The sequence below is a fragment of the Chelonoidis abingdonii genome, chromosome 8 (assembly GCF_003597395.2).
Source record: "Chelonoidis abingdonii isolate Lonesome George chromosome 8, CheloAbing_2.0, whole genome shotgun sequence".
NCBI classification, from domain to species: Eukaryota; Metazoa; Chordata; order Testudines; family Testudinidae; genus Chelonoidis; species Chelonoidis abingdonii.
The window spans coordinates 52198113-52224861 of NC_133776.1; the positions used below are offsets into that span (position 1 = coordinate 52198113).

General features: G+C 42.1%; 2 protein-coding genes across 2 annotated transcripts in view; both read left to right on the plus strand.

Annotated features, from left to right (window-relative positions):
* The window catches only part of UBE2G2 (ubiquitin conjugating enzyme E2 G2), a 127799-nt gene that overhangs the window by 19660 nt on the left and 81390 nt on the right, over positions 1-26749 (plus strand). The window lies entirely within an intron of this gene.
* Positions 8682-24996, plus strand: PTTG1IP (PTTG1 interacting protein). Its single transcript, XM_032772473.2, has 6 exons — positions 8682-8733; positions 14036-14144; positions 20264-20369; positions 20508-20573; positions 21671-21717; positions 24077-24996. The coding sequence occupies exons 2-6, from the start codon at positions 14066-14068 to the stop codon at positions 24118-24120; spliced, it is 342 nt and encodes a 113-aa protein (XP_032628364.1). The 5' UTR covers positions 8682-8733; positions 14036-14065; the 3' UTR covers positions 24121-24996.

A 26749-nucleotide genomic window follows, 5' to 3' on the forward strand; every position in this document is an offset into this window, starting at 1 on the left:
GCTCTGTGGGATAGCTGCCCACAATGCACCACTCACAACAGCGCTGCAACTGGTGCAAGTGTGGACACACTGCAGCGCTGGTCGCTGTCAGTGTGGACACACTGCAGCGCTGGTCGCTGTCAGTGTGGACACACTGCAGCGCTGGCCATACACAGCTGTACGACCACAGCTGTAACGGCCAGCGCTGCAAAACTGTAGGTGTAGACAAGGCCTTTAATTGTTGGCACCAGAACTGGACACAGTATTCCAGCAGCAGTCGCACCAATGCCAAATACAGAGGTAAAATAATCTCTTTACTTCACACAAGATTCCTGTTTGTTACATCCAAGGATATCATTAGCTGTTTTGGCCACAGTGTTGCACTGGGTCCTCATGTTTAGTTGATTATTTACTAGGACCCCCAAAGTCCTTTTCATAGTCACTGTTTCCCAGAGTTTCTTCTGAAGGCGAAGAGAGCAGGTTGGCAGCAAGCTTCCTAATAGCATACTACCTTGCTTTATGTCACACCAGCTTTTCTTCATTCTTCAACAAAGTGACATAACAAAGAACCTGGCCCTGCACCCTGCATTTTAACAGCTGCACAAGCTGGAGGAACAGAAGCAGAAGATGGGAGGGGCGGTATGAGGCGGTAGCACCAGCAGTAAACATTGTAGGCTTTTCTCAAGGGTTCAGTGAATGCTGGGCCAAGGATTGAGGTGGCTCTTCCTGATTAGCCTGTGAAGACTCACTTTCACTGGCCCTGTCCTTAGCACTCACTAAAGGTCTGCCTAGATTAGGGGTGAAAGATGCTTTTCAAAACAAAATGAAAACTGAACTGGATAATAGAACTGCAATTATTAAATTGTCAGTGTGAATCCCAGAGAGGAACCTAGTGTTCATCTTGACTAAATAATAATGCATGTCCTAGTATGGACAGACTCTTTCTTAGTGTAGACAATCTAACGTTAAAAACTACACCTTGCCATCACTACACTAGAATTTTAAGATGTTTAAGCTGGTGTGTTTTAAGAGTGTACCTCTTTATCCTCCTACCTGCGTGGATTGACTTAAATAAAGTCGATTTTAAATCAAGTGGAAAGTCTAGATTTAAATAATCAATTTCAGTCAACTTTTCCATTTGTATTTCAGTTAATTCTAAAGAGAGATGCATTCTCATTGATTGGTGTATTCATTAAAATATATTGACTTACAACTAAATAGAGCCTTTATGCTATTTTTGGTACATCTTTTTGCTACCTAAAAGGGTACACTATAAATATACACGTTTATTTAAAGAGTTTATATAGTTTAATATTTTCAGTTTTGTAATTGTATGTGTTACTAGGTTAGAAAATGATGAATATGTATAACTCTACCCTTTTATTCATAATGTCAGAACTGGGCCAATCAGAGCTCAGGGAGAGAGAAGCTATAAAATAGGAGTATGAGACTATCCAGGCAGGCTCAGTGGATGATACTGCTGAGAGATGAATTTCAGTCTCTTTCCCCTAGTAGCACAGCACCTGGAAACCCCAGAGGATCAAATCCTTAATACAGAACATGACCTGTTGTGCCGTATTTATAAAGCTTGCCCTCCAAAGTGAGGTGTTTTTCTCCCGATTCTTTACACAGAGAAGCAATTGTTAACTCAGTGTTTGGTAGTGGCTCAGGTATTCAACATTTATTTTTATTTAAATGTTTTGTTTTATTATAATTTTAGGCCTTAGCGCATTTTTCGTTAAATTCAGATTTAATTTTAAACAGGTTCATTTTTAACAAGAAAAAGTTATTAAATTTTAAATAAAAATAATCTTATTTAAAGGGGAAAAAATTCAATCATTTGATTTCCCCCCCCTAAAATCATCAATTTTTATCCGCCTTGTATCCTAGTGAGAGAGAGCGAGAGGTCATCGGTGTTAAGAGGCACTTCAAATCATTTTAGCTACCTCAGTTTTTTTAAAGGACCTCTTTTCTAGTCTAGACAGACCATAATGCTGAAAGGTCTTTATCTTGTATTAGGGCACTCCCAGAAGATTTGTGTGATTCTGCTACATTTGTTAGCAGTATCTTTGTTTGTTCAATAAGCTGTGTCATACAAAGTATCTGACAAGCTGGTAGAAAGCAGCAGAAGAGCAAATGTAGCTTAATTCAGACTTTAAACTTGACCAATTTTATATTTGCTGCATATCAGCTTGTTGCTTGAATTAACTGTTCTAAAGCTGCATTATTGTTGAATCAAAATTGAACAATTCAAGGACTGGAAAGTCAGAAGACCTTAGAAATTGGGACTTCCTAAACAGCAGGAACATAGTGGTGGCTTGAATTAACTGATCTTGGACTGAATCACAAATTTACTGTACTTTTATGCTAACACTATTTATATAGTTTAAAAAGTCCCGTGAGATTTCTCTTCTGTCCCCAACATTTGTAACTGTTTTTAGGGGTGTAGAGTGGCTGTTCCTCGACTCTTTCAGCTTGGATAGTAATGACAGTGAATATTAGTAGTTTATAAAGTCTCTGCTTCAGATTTAGTTTAGGAGTGCAGAGTCTGACTTCTAAAATAGAGATATGTTTACACACCACTCTACATCTTACCTAAGTTTATAGAATGCTGACTGTCTTCAAGGGCTGTACCTTGAGGATATAAACCTAAAAGAAACCACAACTCTGCTCCTTAATCACATGACTGATCTCTGCTGTAAATGAAAACACAACTGATCAACTGCATCTTAGCTAATGGAAAACCATTACTAAAAATGTTCTTGTGAACAACTACCATTCTCTTTTCTGGTCTACAAAAGATATTTTCAAGTATTTTAATGCGTAGTGCATCATCTTCCACAGACCATTGATTAAATGCTCAATAATTTCACTAAAATCTTATCAAGAAAAATAGTGTGCCCCCAAAATGGGGTACTGTTGATATTTTAAAATTGGGAGAGGGCAGCCTTCTCAACTACTCCACAAACATTCAGTAATTAAAAACGCTCTTCAAAATCTGTTTGAAAAGGAAATAATCTTTCTGAAGCTTACTAGATGGAGGAGGCAGATAAGTTTGAAGATAGCATTCTAGTGAAGTGGGTTCTTAAAGAGGTCTTGTCTCCTGTACTTCTAATGCTCTGTTCTGGTTGAAGGGAGGAAACATGGCGCTATAGCACACTAAGGTAACCAAGAGACTATTGAATGTTAATAGTGACTTTTGGGGAAACCTGTCATTTAGAAGATTTATTTTATTTACTGAGCCAGCAGCAAGTATACTGATCAGAAAAGATGGTGGACCATGGATTCAGAGGTAACCAAGATACAGGGCCAGATCTCCCACTGGTGTAAATTGGTGTATTTCAACTGAAGCGCTGACTGATATCAGCTGAGGATCCAGTCCACCATGTCATAAGTGGGATGCTGGCACTGAAGATCAACAGTACCCTTGTTGAGCAATCTGTTAATCAGCTGTCTTGCTTTTGGAAAGGGACAAATTCTGTTTGCAATCATGGTCTCGGGACTGGAGATAAACTGGAGCTGATGTACTTTCTGCAATCTACATAGAGTCTCTCCTGATGCCCGTGCAGTTTGGACAAAGGTCAGGTGGAATATAGCCTGTTGTATAAATGAATATTAGCTGAGGACCAGTTTAGTAAGGGCTGTTCCGCTGATATCAGTGGAGCTATGCTGACTTACCATCTGAGGATCCTGTTAAGTTTCACATAGCATCTTTGGGGGAAAGTGTGTTTCTTTTAGAACTGTAGCTATTTCTGTTATGTTTCCCACTTCCCATATTTTTTTTTTTGGTCTCCTACTTTCTTCTGCATTTCCTTCCCTGCAGAAGCCTCCCATTCCATTTGTGGGCTCTCTCTCTTTTTTCCCTATCCTATTTAATACCACGATTAAAAATTAAATAGCTAACAATGTGTAAGGTAGCGTTAGGCTTGAGAGTTGACCCTTCTGAATTCTTCCTGGGTGTCAGACATGACTTATGGCATGCACAAGGCTCCACCATTTCTGTCTATCCTCATCTGTGACATGTTAAGTCCCATAAGTTTTCCCTCTTAATAGCATTTGAAGGGATTGTCGGTCCTCTCTGCATGTTCCTCCAGCTGTCCAATAGCTTGCTTGTCATAGCAGACTGTCTGGTTGACATTCCAGTGAGATTAATAGCAGGAGGAGTTCGCAGCTCAGAGACATTATTTCAAGCTCCCTGCCATCTCAGACTTGGGTTACATTTGAAAACTTTTCTTTCTTACTGTCAGAGTTAGAAACTTAGCTTTCATTTACAATGAAGAGCAAAACTCTGCCTTTCTGCACAACCTGAATAAACCATCTGGGGCGCATAAATGTGTCCAGTGGGGTGAATCTCACCTACACACCATAGGTTTGACTCCCCTGCTTTAGATCATTGCTGCAGAAACCTCTTGGAAAACAGATTTTTGTTTAAAATGCTACTTGTCACAGAATATTGTCTGAATTTTACAGTGTCAAGCAAATGGTTTAAACCTGTCTGCTCTAAATAATGATCATTGTGAATTTGTATTGATATCAGTGTTTTATAATCTCTTATTAGTATCTCATTACTTGTCTATTAACTATTTTCACTCAACTATAAGTGTTATTACAAGAGTCAGATGCCTACGATATGTTTACACTGCAATAAAAACCGCACAGCACGAAGTCTCAGAACCCGAGTCAGCTGGTTTGGGTTGTGGGGCTTAAAATAACAATGTAGGCATTCAGGCTTGGGCAGGAACCTGGGCTTTGAGGCCCACTCCTTTACAGGATCTCTCAGCCTGGTCTTCAGCCTGAGCCTGTATGTCTACATTGCAATTTTATAGCCCCCACAGCCCAAGTCTTGGGAGCCTGAGTCAGCTGTGAATGTACTTTAGGTCTTTTATTGCAGCATAGATATACTGTCTAGAGCAGTGGTTCTCAACCTATTTACCATAGTGAGCCACATTGAGTACTACCTGTATGGCCCTGAGGATATCACATGGACTGCAGCTGTGTGCTGATTGGGCTGCAGGTTGAGAACCACTACCCTAGAGGTAGCAATTGACTCACATGGTATGAATTTAAGTGTGACCTAGCTTCCTGATGCTGTTGCCTAGCTAGTTCCCAGCTGCCACCTCATCTTTGCAAGGCTGGCCATACTGCTGTACTCCTTCCCTCTTTGAGGTTTCTGTCAGTGCATACAGATGAGTTAAAACTCTTAACTTCCAACTGAGAGAAGTCTTATTCTCAGAAGGCAGTAAGGAGTCTTTCACCTTATAGGTCAGAGGAGTGATGACTTTCTCATTAGTGATTCCAATGTGTTTTCTGAACATTTTGAATGAAAGGTTCCTTCACAAGCATGGCTTCACGCTGGCTTCTCAATTCTCTGTGCTCCCAAAGTATGTCTTTACAGACATAATGAGGAGTTCACATTTTAAATACATACACGTAATCAGTGGTGAGCTCCAGCCAGTTCGCAGCGGTTCGCAGGAACCGGTTATTAAATTTAGAAGCCTTTTTAGAACCGGTTGTTTCAGGACAACCGGTTCTAAAAAGCTTTTAAATTTAACAAAGGCTGGGGTAGCTGTCCACCCGGCCCCAGCTCACCTCCCCCTTTCCCCTGAACGCTCCACCCTCCTCCTCCTCCTCCCCCTCCCCTGCTTCCCGCGAATCAAATGTTCGTGGGAAGCCTGAAACAAAGAGGAGGCAGGTAAGCCGGGTGGGGGGGGGAGACAGTGCGCGTGGCCCAGTCCGGCTCCACTTGGCCCCGGCCGAGTGTCCCAGACCAGTCCTGGCCGAGCACCCCTGGCTCGGGCTAGTCCTGGCCGAGCAGCTCCAGCTTGGCCCAGCTCAGAGCCCCACGGCGCCGGTCCCGGTGCTGGCCAAGCAGCTCTGGTCCTGGCACCAGACAGTGTGGTAAGGAGGCAGGGAGGGGGTGTTCAGTGGGTTGTGGGTGGGGAGGTGGATAAGGGTCAGGGGGCAGTCAGAGGACAGGGAACAGGGGGATTGAATGGGGGCAAGGGTCCCAGGAGGCAGTCAGGAAGGAGCAGGGGTTGAATGAGGTGGTGGGGGCAGTTAGGGACAGAGAGAAGGGATGGTTGGATGGGGCAGGAGTGCGGGGGGGCCATCAAGACCAAGAAGAGTGGTTGGATGGGGCAGCAAGGGGCAGTCAGGGGACAGGGAAGGGGGGAGGATGGGTCAGGGGTCCCAGCCGGGGGTGTGTGTCAAGGAACATGGGGGGTTGGATGGGGCATGATCCCTTGGGAGGGGGCATGACACCCTCGTGAGGTGAGGAAGAGGGAACCTGTTAATATTTTGGCAGCTCATCACTGCACGTAATGCATAATCAACCTTCACTAGAATAGTTATTGCGGCTCCATAATATGGAGGAATTGGCATCCTCTAGGACAGCAGTCACCAACTGGTCGATCGACTAGTCACTCGTGATCCTAGAGGATCTCCCAGTCAATTGTGATCTCTGGCGGTGCAGTGGGGCTGCCACTAAGGCAGGCTTCCTGCTTGCCCTGGACCCAGGCTGCTCCCAGAAGTGGCCAGCATGGCTCCAGGGGACTCCTGCCTGAAAGCACTGCCCCTGCAGCTTCCATTGGTCGGGAACAGGGAGCTGTGGCCAATGGGAGCTGCAAGGACTGTGCTTGCAGAGGGGGCAGCGCACGGAGCCACGGGGGCTCCTCTTTCCCCCTAGGGGCCACTGGGGCCCCTTCCGGGAGTGGCGTGAGGCCGGGGTAGGGAGGGACCTGCCTTAGCACAGCCGAGCTGCACCACTGACCGGGAGCTGCCGGAGGTAGGGCCACACCCCAGCCCTGAGCCTGCTCCTGCACCCCAAACCCGAGCCCTGACCCCCTCCGAGAGTCAGCACCCTGTACCCATTTCTGTGGTCTGTTTAAAGGGTCCTGCTGTGGCTCCTAATCTCTTGGACAGAAATAATTTCAGTTTACAACTGAGACTGAGCTGGACTTCATCTGGGAACCAGAGGCGATGTGTGGAGGGTGGGGCATGTGGGGTCATGTGCCCCCTCCAGATTTGCTGCTTGGCTTGTATTGAGCATGCTCACATGGACTGAGCATGCTCAGTAACACTGCTGAAGCTGGCTGCCCTCACTCTTTCCCCTCCCCACCTCCCCCAGCCATCAACAAGCATGGGTCATCTCTACTTGCTGTCACACTAAGGAAATGGACCTGGGCTCTCAGGGAGACTGAAAGAGTAGGGCATGAATTATTGTGTTTAAATTAAGGCATAGAAGTCTGTGCCTCATTTCTAGAAGAGTGCAACAGAGGGGCTAAATGGAGGGGCAGGGGCAGGGGCAGAGGCCAGCCAGCCCACAGGTCCAAGGAATCATAACATCTGACAACTTTTCATCTTTTGAGAGTCCTGTGTCTACATGACTTGTTTTTATAAGAAAAAATTAACGTACATTGTAAAGGAGAACACCTATTGCTCAGCCCACTAATGGTAACATTTGTAGGGGATGACATAATTCTGACTGAGCAAAGTGAAATATTTAATGTTTAGAACTTTATGTATAAAGAAAAAGTTAACAAGTATTCAGAATTTGATTTTTTTTTAATTAATCTAATCTAGAGCAAGCATTTGTTGCAAGGCTACCAAAATTATATGTAAACGCAGCAAACATGGTTCTTAACGTCTGGGCTATTTTTCTTCCTCCTCTTTGATTTAAATGGGCATTTTAAAATGTAGGCTTATGGATACTTTATATACCAAACTGTCTGTATTTTAATTTGTGATATTTAAAAACCAGACACTGTTGGACCCTCCTTGCTTTTGGCATATCACTGCATCCATTTTCATGTTTACAATGTGAGGGAAGGATCTGTAGTGTTAACTTGTCCATAAGCTCCTCAAAGTTATATGGAAGAAAAATCAGTGTTTCAAAGACACACATGCATTCCGTAAATTAAAATCTGCAGATATCGCATGTTTAAGTTTCTAAAGGATGACAAAAACATATAAACCTTTTTATAACTTCCTAAAACCACTGAGGTATTGTACCAATAAAGTATACAAGCCCCTTCAGTTCAGGGACAATATACTCTGAGTGTATAATAGCCAGGAAACAATTCATGCTCTCTCCATATTTTCACCTTAGTTATGTTTGGTTTTGTCCTTTATAGATAAAAGAACATGATTATCGTGAACAGGGCTTTAATATTAACAGAGTGTAGTAAAGAGTGTTTGTCAGAAACCATGATCTGTTGCTGTGTGAAGGATTTTGCATGCTTGGATTTGAAGAAAACTAAAAACTGCAACGAATGTTTCTGAGCCTCCTGCTTGGGATTACTCACATACCAAGAGGAAGACCAGCTCAGTTGTTGCTTTTTTCATCAAGAGGGTCACTGCAAATGGGAGACTGAGCAAAATTGGTAGAGTTCTTTTTAAAACTTATTTAATCGCAAATCTGATAATTGGGACCTGGAATAACCTGCTTCCCCAACAATTAAGTAATAAAACATTAACTGAAAACATTGGACTAAATCTATAGGAGCTTGCATGTTTTCATAGTTAAACATTAAACAGCCTAGAATAAGCCTGCATAGAAGAGACTTTTCATAATAACTATATGTGTACAGCCTGGCTGCGAGGATACAGCAAAGTTAAATGTTCATGCATTGTTTGTTTTCAAAATGTTGTTGTTTGTATGGGCCCAGCTAAATACTGATGTGGCTCTTTTTCCTCTCCACAGCTTGTCTTCAATATACAAACAAAACTTGTGAAGAGTGCCTGAAAAATGTCTCAGTAAGTAGCAGAAAAACATATCTACTTCTTTTATGTAAGTGAAATTGCTGTTTCAACTTGCCAAAGGTTCAGAGTTTTGTGAAGCATCTGAAAAAAATCTGTCTTGGCATTTTAAAGTGGGGAGCAGCCACTATGCCAGCTGACTACAAAGGGAGCTGCAAGTGCTAAGCACCTGTGGTGGTGGTTTGGTTTTTAAATGTTGACTCTAAACCTTTGGAAAGGTCTTCCCCTTCAGGTTCTGATGATCTCTGCCACATGCCTTGTTTGGATGACCTGCTGCTCCCCTCCAGTATTTTGGGGGACTGTTTGGAGTCCTGCTTTTCCTTTTGCCACTGTGTGGGTGCTGGCTAAATTGCCTCACTTCTCCAGTGGACTGAGTGAATTGTTGTGATCTGGTCTCTCAATCTGAGGATATGCTGGAAATAGAGTATCTCCTCTAGCACTCCTAGACTCAAGTGGAATTCAGATGGGGGTAGGGGAAGTTATCAAACACCTCAGTTTTGGAGGTTTGGCTCTAAAGGTAGGAAGAATCCAAAGTTTTGGCTCTTTAATTCAAGTATAGAGGTAGTCTTACTGAAGCAAAGCTTACAAATTGTGAAAGGCCTAAAAGTGACTGTGGGCCTTGATGACCTCCGCCTGAAACGACTTCTCATGACATTGTGAGTTTTTCTCTTAACTGTCTACTGTCAGGGCTCTGATTTTTAAATTGGCTTGCTGGGAAACTCAGAGATCACATGCCTCTGAATTTGTACCTGCTCATCTGATGAAGGTGGATGTTGGTGCAGATAGGTGAAACTTAGTGGCCCTAAGAGAGAAGGCTAGGGAAAACCATACATTTATAGGTATGAAGTTGTCCCTTATCAGTCAGTTCTGAGCTGCAAGTTCAGAGTTGTAACCTTCCCTAACTAGGGGAGAGTGAGAAATTGAGAGAGCCTCCAGTGTTCTATGAAATGAAACAGTAAACACAAAAACAAGTTTATTCCTCATGTCTAGAAAGGTACATTGCAAGCTTTCCATTTGGGACATTTCTGAGTAGAATACAGTTGAGTCCTTAGTCTAACTGGGCCTTCCGCTCTCTTGTATCTTCTCTTGAAACTCTAATGCTTGATTTTCGCCCCTCATCCCCCCCAGCATCTAGTCTATTACAAAGTTCCAACCAAGCCAAACCTATGTATTCAAAATATGCTCAATTGATGCTGAGCTGACTGTGCAGGAATTGTAGGTCTTAATAAAAGAATAGCTTTGAATTCAAAGCTATTATGTCTTTCACTACTTACACAATCTGCTCTTTTTTTGATCCAATAAACTGACATAACCTTTTTTACAAACTTTGAATAGGAATAGAAATCTAGATCTGTTAATCCTTTTTTATAATAAAGAGTTCAGGATTACAATCCATCAGCCCTGTTTCTGTTTCTTCCATAATATAGATTTAGCCTAGAACCTTTGTGGCATCAGTGGAGATCATGGAAAATTACCATGGCTTCTTTGCACTGTCTTCGCTTTGTTTTTATGTGGCTCTGGTTATTTAGTTACATCAAGCTAGACTTCTACTGAGACTGCAACAGTAGTGTCCCTAGCCTGTGAAGTCCTTCCAACATCTTCAATTGCTGTTGAAAGCTTGTCACACCTCTGAAGAGTCCTTGTTGTGTGCAACATATAGCATGTTTTGCCCAGTACCAATTTTAGTTGACTTAAGGTAACTTGATGGAAACAGAGGGAAGGTCCCCCACCAGAAGAGAACTCCTCTGATAAAGGGGTGACAGAAGAGTGATAGGAAGAAACTCAATTCTATTTCCGACTCCAGTCACCTGACCTGCAGGTGACAAAGGTTAATATCCCTAGCAGATGACTGGGTCAGCATATATGGGTTCCACTCAGCTGTGCTCTGGGAGACAATTATGTTGAATTTCTTTCAAGAAGAACGTCTAGTTGCTTCTGGGGTTTTGCCCCTGGCTTTCATGAAAGGCAGACTATTCTAAACGTCACCTCTGGATTACAGAGATTTACCAGAAATACTCTGCCATTCTGTGGCTTCCGTGTTCTGAAGAATATAATATATGATTAATTTAAATCCTTTACCTCTTTCTGGAAGGAGTTGTGCTTCCTTTATGAACAGCTAAGGGTCTGGCTACACTGCAGTCAGGAGGTGTGATGAGAGCACCTGTAGGTGTTCCTATCCTAGGTTTCATCAGGCTAATTCACTAAAAAATAGCAGTGAAGGCACAGTGGCGTAGACTAGACACAAGCCCACCTGTGACCTTGATTATATATTTGGGTGGTCAGGTGACTAGCCCACACCACCACCTGTTCTGTTGTGACTTCATAGCAAGCTAGCTCAATCGAAGCTAGGGAGGTATGACTACATATGCTGCCGTCATGCCTCCCAGTTGCACTGTAGACAGACCCTAAGAGGTCACTGAAACAGTAATGACGAGACTTTTCTCCCCCCCACCCCCAAAAAAAAAAAGTGTTGTGCGTCAGTTGTTCCTCATGCTCTGCCCAATAAACTGCATCTCTGATGTAACCCAGCTTCTGAGCTGAGGATATTGTGGGAAATCAACCTCAAAATACTATATCCCAAGAAGCTTTGGATAATACTGGGTATAACAATGTCGATACTTGCATTGCCTAAAAGAACAATAAAAATCAACTCCTCTAGATTATACTGGAAATCAGCTTTAGAGCTTCTTTACAATGCAGTTACCTGCTGGAAAAATTTACTCTGCTGTCACAGTCCAGTCCTGATGCAGCTCTATAATCAATTTCCATCACTAATTATATCTGGTAAAGCAAGAAACATCAGTTAAAATGAAAGCTATGTGAGAGGTCAGTAATTCTAACCTGCATCACTGTGCCTGAGTATTTCCTGATATTAGTAATAAAATCTTTGATAAGCTTTGCCTTAAACTTCTCATGTGATACGCTTCTCATAGCAGCCTCAAATCAGATGATAGTCTTGTGAGTGCTCAAGTCTAACTGTATTGCCCATTGTTCTAGGATTGTAAGACTGAACATGAACACATGATAGTTAATTATCTTGAACACAGTATTTTTTTTTCTCTACAGGGGGAATTATGAAAGCATTGTACAACTGGCTAGCTCCTATATGAGAAGATACCAGTTGGTGCCCAGAATTTACTGACTGGGTGTTTTGGAATGACATCTGGGTTAGATTTAATAGGTAGATGGCAGGACAGACTTGATTCCCATATCCTCCATTCCCCCATCAAACCATATAAATAGGTGTAGTCTTGGGTAGAGGTGGTGGAGGTACTGGTGTGACTGGTAGCTGAAGAAACTTTTCAAACCTTGGTCTTAATGTCAACAAACTTGTTGCAGTTGTAGGGTTAAATTCTACCTTCAGTTAAAGGTTTAACTGAACTGGTTCTAAAAAAGTTTCTCAGACAAAGATCTGGCTATGCTATAGCTCCAGATGACTTTGAAACTGTGTCATTTTAGGCCTTGTCTACGCTGCAGAAAACATGGAACTCCATGATGCCACTTCTAGTCACTCTTCAGAGTTGTGCTTTCCATTGGGGCCAGGGGAAAAGAGGACAATCACACATCCCCTTCCCTCTCCAAAGCACCTGTAAAACACTGTCCACTCACATGCTTCCTGTTTCACGAGAGTTCAAACTACCAGCATAACCACATTAGCTCAGACCAAGTCTTATAGTTGTTTTTGCTAGTATACTAGTGCTACCATAGGCCAGAAGCATAGGTGGCACAGCTACATTGGCTCATTTGGTTTATCTTGCACTATAAATGTTAAGAATCCAGCACACTTAGGACTTCACCTCAACAAACAAAAAAGGCAAGTTCTTTGCCAAAGTGCTCATCTAAATACAAGACAAGATGCAACAATGGTGGGTAAAGGATGCAGGGGAAGGGAGGATGTATGTTATACTAAGATCACACAGTTACTCTAGGTATGTGCACATCTTAATTAACAGAATCCCCCAAAGCTGTAGATAAATAAGGAGCACTTAGTCATTGAGTTTAAAGCCAGAAAGGACTATCAGATCTTTAGTCTGACTTCATGTATAGCACAAACCACCACCACCCACCTACTAAACCCAACAACCGAAATTAAACCAGTATTACAGCCCATTACTTAATCTCCAGGTTTCTGAATGCATTGCAGCATGCTCTTTGTTCACTGTACCATGATTGCTCTGTCCCGTAGTGCCGATTCCTTTCTTGTGTGGAGCTGCTGTAATCCTGAGCATATGGCTCCCATTTTATGAGGTAGTGTGAGCGACTCTGAGGCTTTTTTTTTTTTTGTCCTTTTAAAAAACAACTTGTAAATCTTCCACTTTGCTTCAGCATCTCCAACAGCAACTGCCACAAACTTCTGCTTCAAAGAGCAGTCCTGGCACAGAAAATTAAAAAACTACTTCCCCCTAATCCTCTGATAGTTGAGGGGAAGTACTGTATGTGAAGACACTGAATCTGATCAAAGAAAAATTAGCTAGAGTGGACACTAACCTTTCCCATTTCCCTGGTTCTGTAACCGTTATTGAATGCTTTGCTCATGAAACTATTTAGCCTTGTAGTCCAGAAAGCCTTTGCATTACCTGTCTACTGTTGACTGTGATTATTTGCATTTTAAGGCTTCTAATGATAACATTCCCCATGGACTCCAGGGAAAATGCTTTGTAACACTCTTATGTTTGGTATGAAAATCAGTGGCTCACTTTCACTTGTATTTGCTTTGGGATGACAAGTACAAATGTTACATATTAAAAGTTGACTTGCCAAACTAAGTCTAAGTCCTGACTTAGAGTGACAGTTCCATTTGTTTACAAAGTTTCCTCTCATTTATTCAACAACCTTCATATATGAAGCATATTTTAGCCTTTTATCTTACAAAGATGTACTGTAACTATTATAAACCCATAGCTATTTACAAAGTTTGTTTCTGGACAGCCTTAGTTGAGGCACACTTTCATACTAACAAACATCAGCAGCAGAGCATGACACTCAACACTTGCAAACTTCTTCTTTTTCAAAAGTGCAGATATTGAGCTTTCACCATGCCTCAGGAATCTGCTATTCTGTATACCCACAGCACAACGTAACCTTACACTTAACTATCTGTAGTCAAATACAGATTACTCTCATCAGCCCTGTGCCCTGGAATATATTGGAATATGGTAAGGCATGTCATCCATTGTAGTTTGTAAACTTGCCTGGCTCTTTACAATGGTCTTAGCTTGAATAGCCTTTGCTACCTAATAGTATCATTGCACTCAAATAATCTTGCCCTTCCATCTCACTTGCTTTGCTTCTCTTTCAGTGTCTCTGGTGCAGCAGCAACAAGAAATGCATGGATTATCCAGTTAAAAACCTTCTCCCTCCTCGCTCTCTCTGTGAGTTGAGTTCTGCACGCTGGGGAGTCTGCTGGGGTAAGTGGATTTTACTTCAGTGATTTTGTGGAAAATGTACAGTAATTAAAAAGGGGTGGCACTTTATCAATTCAACAGCCTTTGTTGCTTGTTATGAGATGTAAGAGAAGGAACTTCCCCCACATTTCTCTAGTGTGATGCCACTATGTTTTAACAGAGATCCTAACTATATCAAGCATTCTCAAATACTACATCTTAATGCAGTGTCTTCTGGACCACCTCCTTTTCTGCTGTCAATAAAATAACTCTTGTGACTACTTACTTACATAGAAAAGTAGTATTTGGAAAGCCTTTAATGTGATAGTAGCACCTTCATGTGGTTTAGGGGCTGGCAACGAGACGAACCAGGTCTCTGTAGAACATCAGCAAATGCTTGATATACTACGGGTGGTCCACAGGCTAGAAGCTGGGAACAGGGGCCACGTTGTCCTCTTGCATGGTGAAGAGCAGAAAAGTGACATATGGCTAATATTGCAAGATAGATGTGTGATGGAGCAAGGCCAGATGGCTTCAGTAAAGTACTGAGAAACAGGTATGTTAGCCCCAGGCTAAACAAATCCCTAGTACCCTGGTAACCAAATGGCAGTTGCTCCAGGTTAATCAAGGCACCTGGAGCCAATTAAGATCTTTCTAGAAGGCAGTAGAGATAGCTACCTTAATTAGAACACCTGCAGCCAATCAAGGCAGGCTAATCAGGGCACTTGGGTTTAAAAAGGAGCTCACTCCAGTCAGGCAGGGAGGAGCCAGAGGAGAAGGAGTGTGTGTGAGGAGCTGGGAGCAAGAAGGCAAGGAGCTGAGAGTGAGAGAGTGTACTGCTGGAGGATTGAGGAGGACAAGCGTTATCAGACACCAGGAGGAAGGTCCTGTGGTGAGGATAAAGAAGGTGTTTGGAGGAGGCCATGGGGAAGTAGCCCAGGGAGTTGTAGCTGTCATGCAGCTGTTACAGGAGGCACTATAGACAGCTGCGATCCACAGGGCCCTGGGCTGGAACCCGGAGTAGAGGGCGGGCCCGGGTTCCCCCCAAACCTCCCAACTCCTGATCAGACACAGGAGGAGCTGACCCAGACTGTGGGTTCCACAAGAGGGGAAGATCACTGAGGTGAACAAATCCGCCAATAAGCGCAGGACCCACCAAGGTAGAGGAGGAACTTTGTCACAGATGGTATGTCACCATTCATACTTACATTTTTTTTATTTTTTTAAAGCCAGAAAAGACATTTACTAGTATCTGGTTTGACCTCCTGTATAGCACTAGTCATAGAACTTCATGCCCATTTAGCCCAGTAACTTGTGGCTGAACAAGACCATATTCTGTTGGTGAAAGAGAACTTGTTCTAGAAGTTGGTCCAGTAAAAGATATTACCTGAACCACTATACATGTCTGATATGGGATTCACAGTATTTCAGCCTCTCATTCCTGTGGGTGCAGGCCCTTCTTCCTGCCCTTTATGCACTGGGCTGGCCTGTTTAACCAAGGGAATGATGTGGCACATCTTCAGGTATCTGGAGCTGTACAAGCTTTAAGAATGGATTTTCTTCCCTTTTGTGTCATAGTATATGGTAGAGATCTCTTCATTAAAGGTCACAGCAGAATTCATTCTTTAAAATGAGCCTGGATAGCTGTCTAAAAGATACTCTAGTTCAACTATCTATTGAGTTAGATGGAGGAATTACGGAGTGAAATTCTCTGGCCTGTGCTATGCTGGGCAGACTAGATGATCATAATAGTCCCTTCTGGCCTTGAGTCTATAAATGAAGTTACACACATGCAGCAGTCTTGAGGAGAAAGACACAGATGCATTGCCCAGTGAACCCAAATGTGGCTGATCTAGGTTTGCTCTCTGAGTCTCATGTCTAATAAAGGCAAAGGCTTATAAAAGTTTTAGTAGTGGTTACATAAAGAGCTATTTGCTGTTACATTAAACTTCCTTGAAGGAACTGAAGTGCCTTGTTAGATGTTGTTTGCTGCTTTAGAACATAGTGCTCATTTGTTGTGTAATGGTTTCTGTTGTCACCAGCCTTGTGGGAGGGGTCTGTCTTGGCCATGGCTAAAATGCTAAGCACAGGGGGAATCCTAATAAAGAAATGTACATACAATATTCCTAAATTCTAAGAGGGTGTTCCCTACCTTCTAATCACTTGCATTAAGGGACAAAACATTGTGTCCCTTCCTGAGTCTGATTTGTACAGCTCTGATCTTCGGCAGTTTCAGAGTAGGTGTGATACATCCAATTCCATTTACTCCTGATGGGGATAGTTAAACAGTAAAACCTTACAGCACAGAGTAGAAAAATGAAGGCAAATTGACTCTTTTCTCCCTGATACAGATATGGAATCACAACCATAACATCTCGAGCACTGGCTTACAAACTTTGAGGGTATAATAAAAGGCGATGAGGGCAGAGCCCGGCAAACAGTGACTGATACTAACTTTTGAGGAGTTCTGAGCAGGGGTGAATTTCATGCAGGTGTTTCAATTTCAGCTAGGTCCAAAAGCTCTGCCACTGAAATCTACTCCTGTTTTATGTAATACACTTAAAGGTGAGAGAATGGACCTCCGATCTGGGCTTGCATGTTGGAGCTCAATGCCAGCTTGTGGTACGCTGTCTCCTTGGCCCATCTCTGAAATGGCATTGTCCAGAGTTCTTGGGAAGACTATGAGTAAGAAATTAGCCTGAAGAAAAAATAAAAGGATATTTCTGCTAAATTCATCTTGAGGGATATTTAATTGAAACATGAAATCAATGGTTCTCAACCAGCGGTCTGGGGTCCGCCAGAAACCTGTTCAAGGGCCCCCTGGGGGTCTGCCAATCAGGGCCAGTGTTCAACTCACTGGGTCCCAGGGCGGAAAGCTATAGCCGCACTGCATGGAGCTGAAGCCCATGGCCCTGAGCCCTGCCACTGGGGGCTGAAGCCAAAGACTGAGCAACTTTGCTTCGTGGGGGGCCCTGTGGCAATTGCACTGTTTGCCTTTAATGCAAGCCCTGGCTTTTATAAGCAGAAAACCAGTTGTGGCACAGGTGGACCATGGAGTTGTTTTTTTTAGCATGTTTGGGGGAGACTCAGAAAGAGAAATTGAGAACCCTTGCATTAAATGATTTAGTCTGCTAATGAAATTCCAGTTTCGAAAAATCATATCTAAACAATTAGTCTGAGCTTTCCAGCTAGGTATATTTGCCTTGAGCAGCTGACAGGATGATAGAGATCTGGAAAATCTTTCTTGCAACCAGAACCAATGAATTCCTCGAGACTTGCTACTTACATTTGTGGAAGACCCCACCACCCAAATGCAACTGTTCAAGCAGATCTGATTAGGCAGTATCTCAAAAGGACACTGCAGGCTGACTAAAGGAGTGCCATGCAAATCAGGAATGAAGGGGGGGGCGGGAATCTTGCTTTGCTGCTAAAAAGTTTGGAAACTTTGCTGCTGTGACCATTTTATTTAGCCTGAAAGTTAGCTGATGTGAATTGATAAATGCTCTGTGTGGAAGTGAGGAGGGTCTTCCCACTTCCTGGCTGTCATAACTATAAAGGGAAGGGAACAGCCTTCCTGTGTACAATAATGTATAATCCCTCCTGGCCAGAGACACCAAAATCCTTTTACCTGTAAAGGGGTAAGAAGCTCAGGTAACCTGGCTGACACCTGACCGAAAGGACTAAGGGTCAAGATACTTTCAAATCTTGGTGGGGGGAAGGCTTTTGTTTGTGTGCTCTTTCTTTTTGGGGTTGTTCGCTCTTGGGACTAAGAGGGACCAGACATCAATCCATGTTCTCCAAATCTTTCTGAACCAGTCTCTCATATTTCAAACTTGTAAGTAACAGCCAGGCAAGGTGTGTTAGTTTTATCTTTGTTTTCTCAACTTGTAAATGTTCCTTTTGCAAAGAGGATTTACCTTTGTTTGCTGTAACTTTGAACCTAAGGCTAGAGGGGGTTCCTCTGGGCTCTATGAATCTGATTACCCTGTGAAGTTATTTTCCATCCTAATTTTACAGAGGTGCTTTTTATCTTTCTTTAATTGTAAGCCCTCTTTTTAAGAACCTGATTGATTTTTTTTTTTTTCTTCTTGATTTAAGATCCAAGGGTGTTCGATTTGCAGTTACCAGGAATTGGTGGAGGAGTGAAGGAGGGGAAATGGTTAATTTTCTCCTTGTTTTAAGATCCAAGGGTTTGGATCTGTGTTCACCAGGAACTTGGTGGAGAAGTCTCTCAAGGCTACTAGGAGGGAGATTGTCTACCTTCCCCCCAGACTGAGTTTCCCAAATAACTCTTAAAGGATTTGGGTGGTGGCAGTAAAATCAGATCTAATCTGGTAATTAAGCTTAGAGGTTCTCATGCAGGTCCCTACATCTGTACCCTAGAGTTCAGAGTGGGAAGGAACCTTGACACTGGCCAACTGCAGGATTAACATTGACTGACAAGTGAGGGGAACACCTTCCACAGCTAGTTTGCTATTGCTGCTATGTGGTCACTGTAGTAGGAGAAAGATGAGGAACTGGGAGATTAGAGGCCTTGTCAAAAAACCAGGATGTGGGGAGAAAGGACAGCAGAAATAAGGGTGCAGAGGAGATGAGAAATCCAAACTGGGAGGGGGACAAAGTGACTTCCTTGGTTTTTGAAGGGGTTGGTTAAATTCCTGAGATTTCATCACCTAACAGGGCTGGGTGATTGGTGGGCAAAACTTGAAATCTTTGCCTTTCTTTTTTCTTTTTAATTGCTCCCTCTCCCTTCCTCCTTGCCTCTCCAAGAATAGGAATCTATATAAAGATGATTACCTTCAGTAAAATGGAGAGTGGCTCTATTAATTGTAGTTCTGAGAAATTAAATCTGTATGGGGGGGGGGGAGGGGCTTCTGTCTATCTCAGCTCAAGAGTAGCTAACAGTGCTAGCCACAGAAGGTGGTGGTTTACACTGACAGAGAAATCAACACTTACTCTTGAACTTGTCCAGGAAGTTATTCTGCAAGTGGGTTTCTACCTGCAGTAATTGAACTGTGAGTCAAGGTTCCTCCATTTCTGGTCATGTTCTCCTCAGTGTTCTTATTGAAGTGGTAATGGTCTATAGTGAGTTATCAGGCCATTTTTGATATTTGTAAGAGGTTATGAATAAAACCGTTTCAGTGTTGATTTGTCTGCTTACAGAATGTCTTAAATAAGACACCCTACCTGAAATAAGACTGCTTAAAACAGCTTTTATAATTTAGCTATAAATTCTAACTTTGAAATTTGTGCTATTGCAATTTTTCAAGTAGGTTATAGCAACATCAATGACTTCGATATCAAGTTATATTTAAATTGCCTCACCCTACAAGCATACCAACTAGCTGATAATGATTTCCACAGGAACCATTGTCTGACATCTCAGAACACATCGGTGTCCTTGTAAGTTCTTGATAGGTACAGTAATAGCTAGTATCTACAGCAGGGGTAGGCAAGTTGATTTTCAGTGGCACTCACGCTGCCTGGGTCCTGGCCACGAGTCCAGGGAGCTCTGCATTTTAATTTAATTTTAAATTAAGCTTCTTAAACATTTTAAGTCTTATTTACTTTACATACAACAATAGTTTAGTTATATATTATAGACTTCTAGAAAGAGACCTTCTAAAAATGTTAAAATCTATTACTGGTTCACGAAACCTTAAATTAGAGTGAATAAATGAAGATTCGGCACACCACTTCTGAAAGATTGCCAACCCCTGATCTACAGTGTACAGTTATGCTAGGGTTGCCAGTTTTGGTTGGCCATATTCCTGGAGGTTTTGTTGGATGATATAATCTTCAACTAAAGATTAATCTTAATTCCTGGAGATGCCAGGACAATCCTGGAGGGTTGGCAACCCTAAGTTATGCATCAGTTAATTGTATAACATCCCTCTACTCTGGTAGCCTTCCAGCTTGGGATGATTGTAGTTGACTGTAATATCTGTACTGCTTTCTACAGGAGAAAACAAAAAAAAAATTGAAATAAATGAGTCAAGCTAATATTTCTGACTTTTAAATGCTACTAAGCTTCCCGAAAACAATGGCTTCTGTGTCATAACTCAAAGGCCTCAAGATTGTAATTCACTTTCTTAACATCTTCCTTTGCTTTTGTACTTATAAATGTTTTGTTTGACTCTCAGTGAACTTCGAAGCCTTGATCATCACAATGTCTGTGGTAGGAGGAGTGGTCCTTGTTGCTCTCTGCATCTGCTGCTACTGCTGTTGCAGAAAAAAGAAGAGCAAAAAGCAAGTATCTGAAAGTCTCTAATCCCTACTATACAGCACTTTTAGAAAGTTACAAAACTTAATTAGATGCCCAAAACCTGGTGAATGCCAAACAGAGCCTGTTGATGGTTGTTTAAGACACTCTATTATTCCTGTCAGGCCAGACAAAGACGATGAAAGAGCTGCCAGAGAGAGGGAACAGAGGAGAGTACGGCAAGAAGAGAGGTGAGTACCCAATGTGAGGTAATGAGATGGGGAAGGCAGAAATGGATCATCTTCTGGTTAAAATAACTTTTCTGTAAACAGATCAATCACACCTCTGTCTTGATATTGGAGAAGTAGGATGCTATAGTTCAGTCTTGCTAAAATTGTAAAATATTAATCTACTGTATATTTACTGGTCTCCTAATAACATGGGGTAGTTGGTAATGTACCATCACATACAGTCCTAGGTATCCCCATCCAGACTCAAACTCAACACCCCCACAGACATAAGATGAGGGGCTTCTTTGGTGACAGCAGTGGGAGTACTTAGCCATTGGAGAACCTAAAAATGCTTCCTGGTGCCAGGTCTCAAAGGGACATATGACTTTACTTCCAACCACCAATCTATGCAACTGGATTAAAAAAATTCTGTGTATTTTGTGTGTAAATTTCATTAGCGAGGTCCTTCTGTTCTTCTGGCTAATGCTTTAATCTTAATGTAATATGATCAAGCATCTCTGGAGACTGTTTCCATAAGTGACTAGTTAAACTTGTTAAATTAAAAGGATGTTGTCAAGATACATAAACTTGGGAAGATTTGAAAACATTGACTTGACATACTAACTCATTGGAACGTGAAACTGTTACTTCCTTTTAGAGACAAGGTAGATGAGGTAATATCTTTTATTGGACCAACTTCTGTTTGAGACAGAACCTTTTGAGCTTACACAGATTTGTGTCTCGAACAGAAGTTGATCCAATAAAAGATACTACCTCACCCACCTTGTCTTCCTAATTCCTGGGACCAATGGCTGCAACAACACTGCATACTTAGTTCCTTTAACAGTTTTTTATAATCTGTTTGTACTGTAACTATTTCTGATAGGTTTCCTCTTGAGTCCTGGGTTGCTGCATTTGATGCATTTTTTTTCCTCATGAAGGCCTTTAGGGAGCAGGGAAACACAATCTGTATGCAGACTGGTAACCGTCTAACCCTATGTATGTTGGCTGCAGAAACGGGTACTTTGGAGGAAAAAGTATAGGAAGAGACAGATAACTTAATTAGCTTACACTTTAAAAAAAAAAGTCTCTTATTTAATTTTTTTTTTTTTTTGTAGGAGAGCTGAGATGAAATCTCGACATGATGAAATCCGGAAAAAATATGGTAAAAATTCATAAGTTCACAAATGACTTTCTTTTTCAAGTGATTCTTCAAATCTATGTATTGCACTAAACTACTTACGATACCTTGCTATAAACAAAACATTGACTGCATGACTAGTGGGGAAGACTAAAACAAACCATTGTCTTCCCTACCACCAAATGATTAGCTGCATTTTAGGGAGGAACACAACAATTACTATAGTGTCTAGTTTTGTATTTGGTCTGACACCCAGTACCACCTGTTTGGGTGACCTACGAGTGAGTAGGAAGGAGGCAGAAACTGCATAATAAGTCATGCAGCTTAATAGTCACCTGTTCATTACATTAAACCAAATTGTTATTTTTCATGAGATTTCACTTAAACTTAATAGAGGCAGAAGATGCTTCCACAATGCCAGATGGGAATGCAGGTCAGCTTGTTCTGTATGTTGCTTTTTCTGCTTTCCTGGGGTTTAACTAAAATCTACCAAAACAAAGGTGAGGCGGAATCTCTGAGATTATGGGCAGGATGTGTGATTAAAAATAATACAAGCCAAAGGGTACAACCTGTCCAGCCAATGGGCCAGATACTCTTTCTTCAAGAAGTGGCACCTTACTCCACAATAATCCTGTAGGGTCAGATTCATCACCTCAGGAGCAGTGAGGTTGGGGGCTGTCGGGGGAACTGGCTGCATGTGGGAGAATTTATTCAGTGGTCATCTTTGGCCACTGTGTGAGGTGTGCAGTGGGTTTAGCAGAGACTGAGATTTCAGCTGATTGACTCCAGGCAGAATGCTCATGCGAGTACGTGAGAGTATGTGGCTCACAGCCTGGCCCAAAGGGAGCAGGTGACATCAGGTTCTCATCCCTTTCATTCTCTTGTGCCGTGTGTCTGTAAACCCTTATTCCTTCCTTGGAGGGGTTCCTTGGGGCTGAAGTGAGGGAATAGATCCTGGAGTGGGTGAAAGGAGGTGAGAGAAGGGTGAGGGCCATAATCTGAGAGAGTGAGGTTGGGCAGTTGAGGGAGCAGCAGCCAATGGCAGCAGGGTAAACAAATACCTTGAGTCCATGTTTCAGAGTTGCCTTCACAGCCTGATGTTCAAGCTGCTGCCCTTCTGGGGTGGGGTGGGCAGGGAAAGCCCTGCCCTGGGCGAGTCCCTCTTAGTGCAGCCACATAGAGAAGGCTGGAAGGCCTTGGCTTGCCTTTACTTGTAGCTGATGTTGGCTGCTGTAGAGGATGAACTCTGTGGATCTGAGGACTTAAACTGTCTTGTACAAAGTCCTCTTGCCTGCTGTTCCCATTCCTCTTGTGGAATGAGGGAAGAGTTGATGGGGCTGCTGGGCCTTGTGCTTTTGGGGAAGAGGAGGAACCGGAAGGCTCTGCTTAGCCAGTAGCTGTTGCCATGAGGAAATCTATGTTGTCTTCGTGCTCTGGCCTGGTCCAAAGCCCTACTGCACAACTTCCAGGATGTGAGCAGCTCTCTCCTGTTACACTCAGTGGTCCGTGCACTCTTTTTCTATGAGTAGGGATGGTGAGGAGCTGGTGCTGGCTGCTTTGGAGAAAGGAGCCTTGTGGGCACAGCAGCCTGACCTCAGCCTTTGGGAAGGGGCTGTGGTAGAGCTGGTGACAACCTTTCATAGACAGCTGGAACGAAACAATGCAGAGCTTGTGTGCAGGCTTTTCCTTTTTCATCTTTCAGGAAAGTGGGGTGAGGAGAATTACTGCAGCTTTCATTTAGCCAGACCTCTCATTCAGAACACACTTCTTCCTTTAATTCCAACCTTTACCAAAAAACACTTTGATCGGCCCTATGCTTGGACTTCTAGTTTTCTTAAACATCCTTCAAAGAGGAAAGAGCCTATACATGACTGACCTTTCTCTTTTTTTGTTTTATGGAGAAACTTGCCACTGCTTTATGCAAACATCTTAGTGTGGAATAGGGTTTTGTTAGACTTGCAGGGCAGAAATTCTTAAATGCAGTGTCCGTTGTTTTGAGTATAAGTTTTCAGCGTCTACCTGATTTGCGAGCGCAATTGTATAACTAAATGACAGCATTTGCAGTGCAAATAATTGGGTCCCTTTTGAAAATCAAGCCCATACAGTCATGCTCAGAGGTATTTACACACCCAATTTCCATTGAAATCAATGGGAGTTAGGCTTCTAAATATCTTTGGGGGCTCTAAGCCTTTAAAGATGGGAGGGAAACTGTACTGAGTCATAACACTTGCAGAAGGGACCAAAAGCAGACTTGGTACTGAGTGAAGAAATGCTTGATTTATTTCTAAGATCAGAGTGCACTCAACTTGTCTACTCTTCTCCCACCCCCACCTCCCTTCAATCCTGAAGCGTATTACTCTGACTGGAGCTTTTTTCTTTTCAGGCTTGTTTAAGGAAGAGAACCCTTACGCCAAATTCGAAAACTAACTGGTCTCCCTAGAAGTGCCATGCAACACCAAAGCTCCTATACCTTTGCCAACCGGAGCTTTACAGTATAGGCTTAGACACTTTACATTCCAAACACCAAAAAAAGAAAATTACTGAGATGCTGCGGTAGCCTTAAATTGCCAAAGACTGTCATGTGCTTCAGTAGAAAGCTTTGTGCTAACTTGGGACAGAGCCTACTATAATCCCAATGAGCTATTATGAGCAGCAAGACTGAACCAGAAAGAACCTGACTTTACCTCAAGACATTCTAACACAGCTCAACAGACTGTGCAGCATTGTCTGGGAGTCCATTTTAAATCTTTGCTATTTCTGTTGTCTGACTTGCCAGACGCTTTGTAATGCAATGGCTTCAAAGAACAGCTCAAGGAACCAGTCTTGCCCTTCTGCCCTACACCTTTTCACCAAATAAAGTAAAGCTTTAAATCTGAGGGCAGGGCAGGACTGGGGTGGGGGCGAGGGGGTAGTTTGGTCCTACATAAGATATAGCAGCAATTCAGAATATCAGGGTAGATGAATAAAAGACGACTTCTTAGACCATCAAGGCCTTAACTGTATCACTTGAAGTGCCTGTACAGTTGTGTGTTACTCAGCAATTCTTTCAACTTGTGTAAGTTTTTTTTTAATTATTCTGAGGAGGAGGGAAGGGAGTTTAGTCGTATTTGCACTCCTTAATGAGTAGATGCTCATTCTCCTTTCAGAATTCATTTTGTTTAAAAGTCTATCCTACCTCTGCTCTGTGCCTTTCTATAACTTCTCCTATAATAAAGTAATTCAAGACTGATATTTTGTAACAATATAAGACTTAAATGTAATACTAGTATTTTGATCCATTAGATAAAATTATAGACTGTAAAGCTTCAGCGATATTGATTTGATTACTCTAAGCCTGATTGACTTTTGCTTCAATGCAAAGTATAATTTGTTTTCAATAATGTGTTGGCAAACCCATGCTGTAGCTGACGCAGCATGTAATCTCTAAAAGAATGTTCTAATAACCAGCAGAAGCAACTGTGAAGCCCTTTGGTTGAGCTGCATTTTGGCCTATGCTTTGCATTTAATATAATTTGCTGTCCTTGCATGTGTAAGTGCAGTAGCCAGCTTTTTGGGTAGTTCTGCATTGTCATAGGCTCAGCAGCCTGGAATGTTGCCTGATGTCTTAGGGCTTGAGCCAAGGTGCTATGAATAATTACTAATCTATGTATTGAAAGTGCCATAGAGAAGTGGAAAGATGGGATGAAAACAGCTTATAGGAGATGGGTTTTAGTCTTCTATGAAACACTCAAAATATATCAAATAACAGACAACATCGAGAGCAGACAGCTGGAAGCAGTTGCTGTTTTTTTCTGAGACATGCTTCTGAACAGGTGAGGCAGCTTGATTTTTTTTTTTTTTTTTTTTTTTTTTTTTTTTTTTTTTGAAATGTTTGTAAGTGTTTGTTTTGGGCACATGAAACAAAAACAAATGGTGGTAACGTTCATTGTTACATTCCAGATCTCAGAATTTTCTCAAGTCGGGACCAAGTGTCATTTAATATACAAACCAGTCATAAACATTTTGAATGTTGAAATATCAATTTTATATTCCAGAGGAGCCATTTTACTGTATAATGTGTAAAGTCTTTTGAGTAAGACATGTCTGCCCTGAAAATTCTGCCTGTTAGAATGGTAATTTAGGACCCCTTTCCCTGCAGACTTCTAAAAACTAACCTGGAGATGATACTTGTAATATTGCTGGGGACTTCTTAAAACACCTTTATCATAATGTCACACTCTTATGGCTCTCTGGTCTCCTAGAGCAACACAAAAGCCAAACCTTGGAGCTGAATTTCAAACAGACTTTCCAAACTAATCCATCGTATGTAAAACCTCATGGACGCTGAAGAGCACAGTAGTGCTGAGCTATGTAAAGCTCTTCTACATACTAGTAAGGTGTGATTTCATTTTCACTAACATTGGACATAATGGGCACAAGAAACTTGCATATAGTCTTAAATTCCTACAGTTTTTTTCTTTTCTGCCTTCCTGTCAGCAGTTTGCAGACAACTTCAGGCAAGCAACATATAGCTAATATTTAAATGCATTACTTGGCTACTGCTAAATAAACAGATTTAGTAAGTATAAATAGTGTGCCATATTTGTTTCCTCTTTATGATAAACTACAGTGTGCCTTTTGGTATTGCCCACTCTAAAATGGCATATTAAAGAAAAGGAGGTTGATATTCTCTGGCTTATTTAGATGTATACATGTTTGGTGAAAAGGAGCATCGCTCCTTGGATAGTCTAAAATATACAACCCTAAATTACCCTAACCCTCATTCTTGTTAGTGAAGTTAGTTGCTGGGTGCAATAAAGTCAGGTGTGATACCTTAACAAAAGAATTGTCGTCTGCTGCCCTCAACAAAGTGACAGTGCTTTGGAAAAGCTCTGTCGCTTGCTGCTAGGAAGAATTGAAAGCTTCCACTGTCATGTGCTATAATTCACTGCAATGAGTCTTTTAATTTGGAGGTGTCCAGAAACAGGTCGGGGTTGTGAAACCTCTGGAAGACATTCTAGTGCTTTATTAAAGCACCCTTCCTTCAGTGCCAAGTAAACCTATCTCATCTGACTTA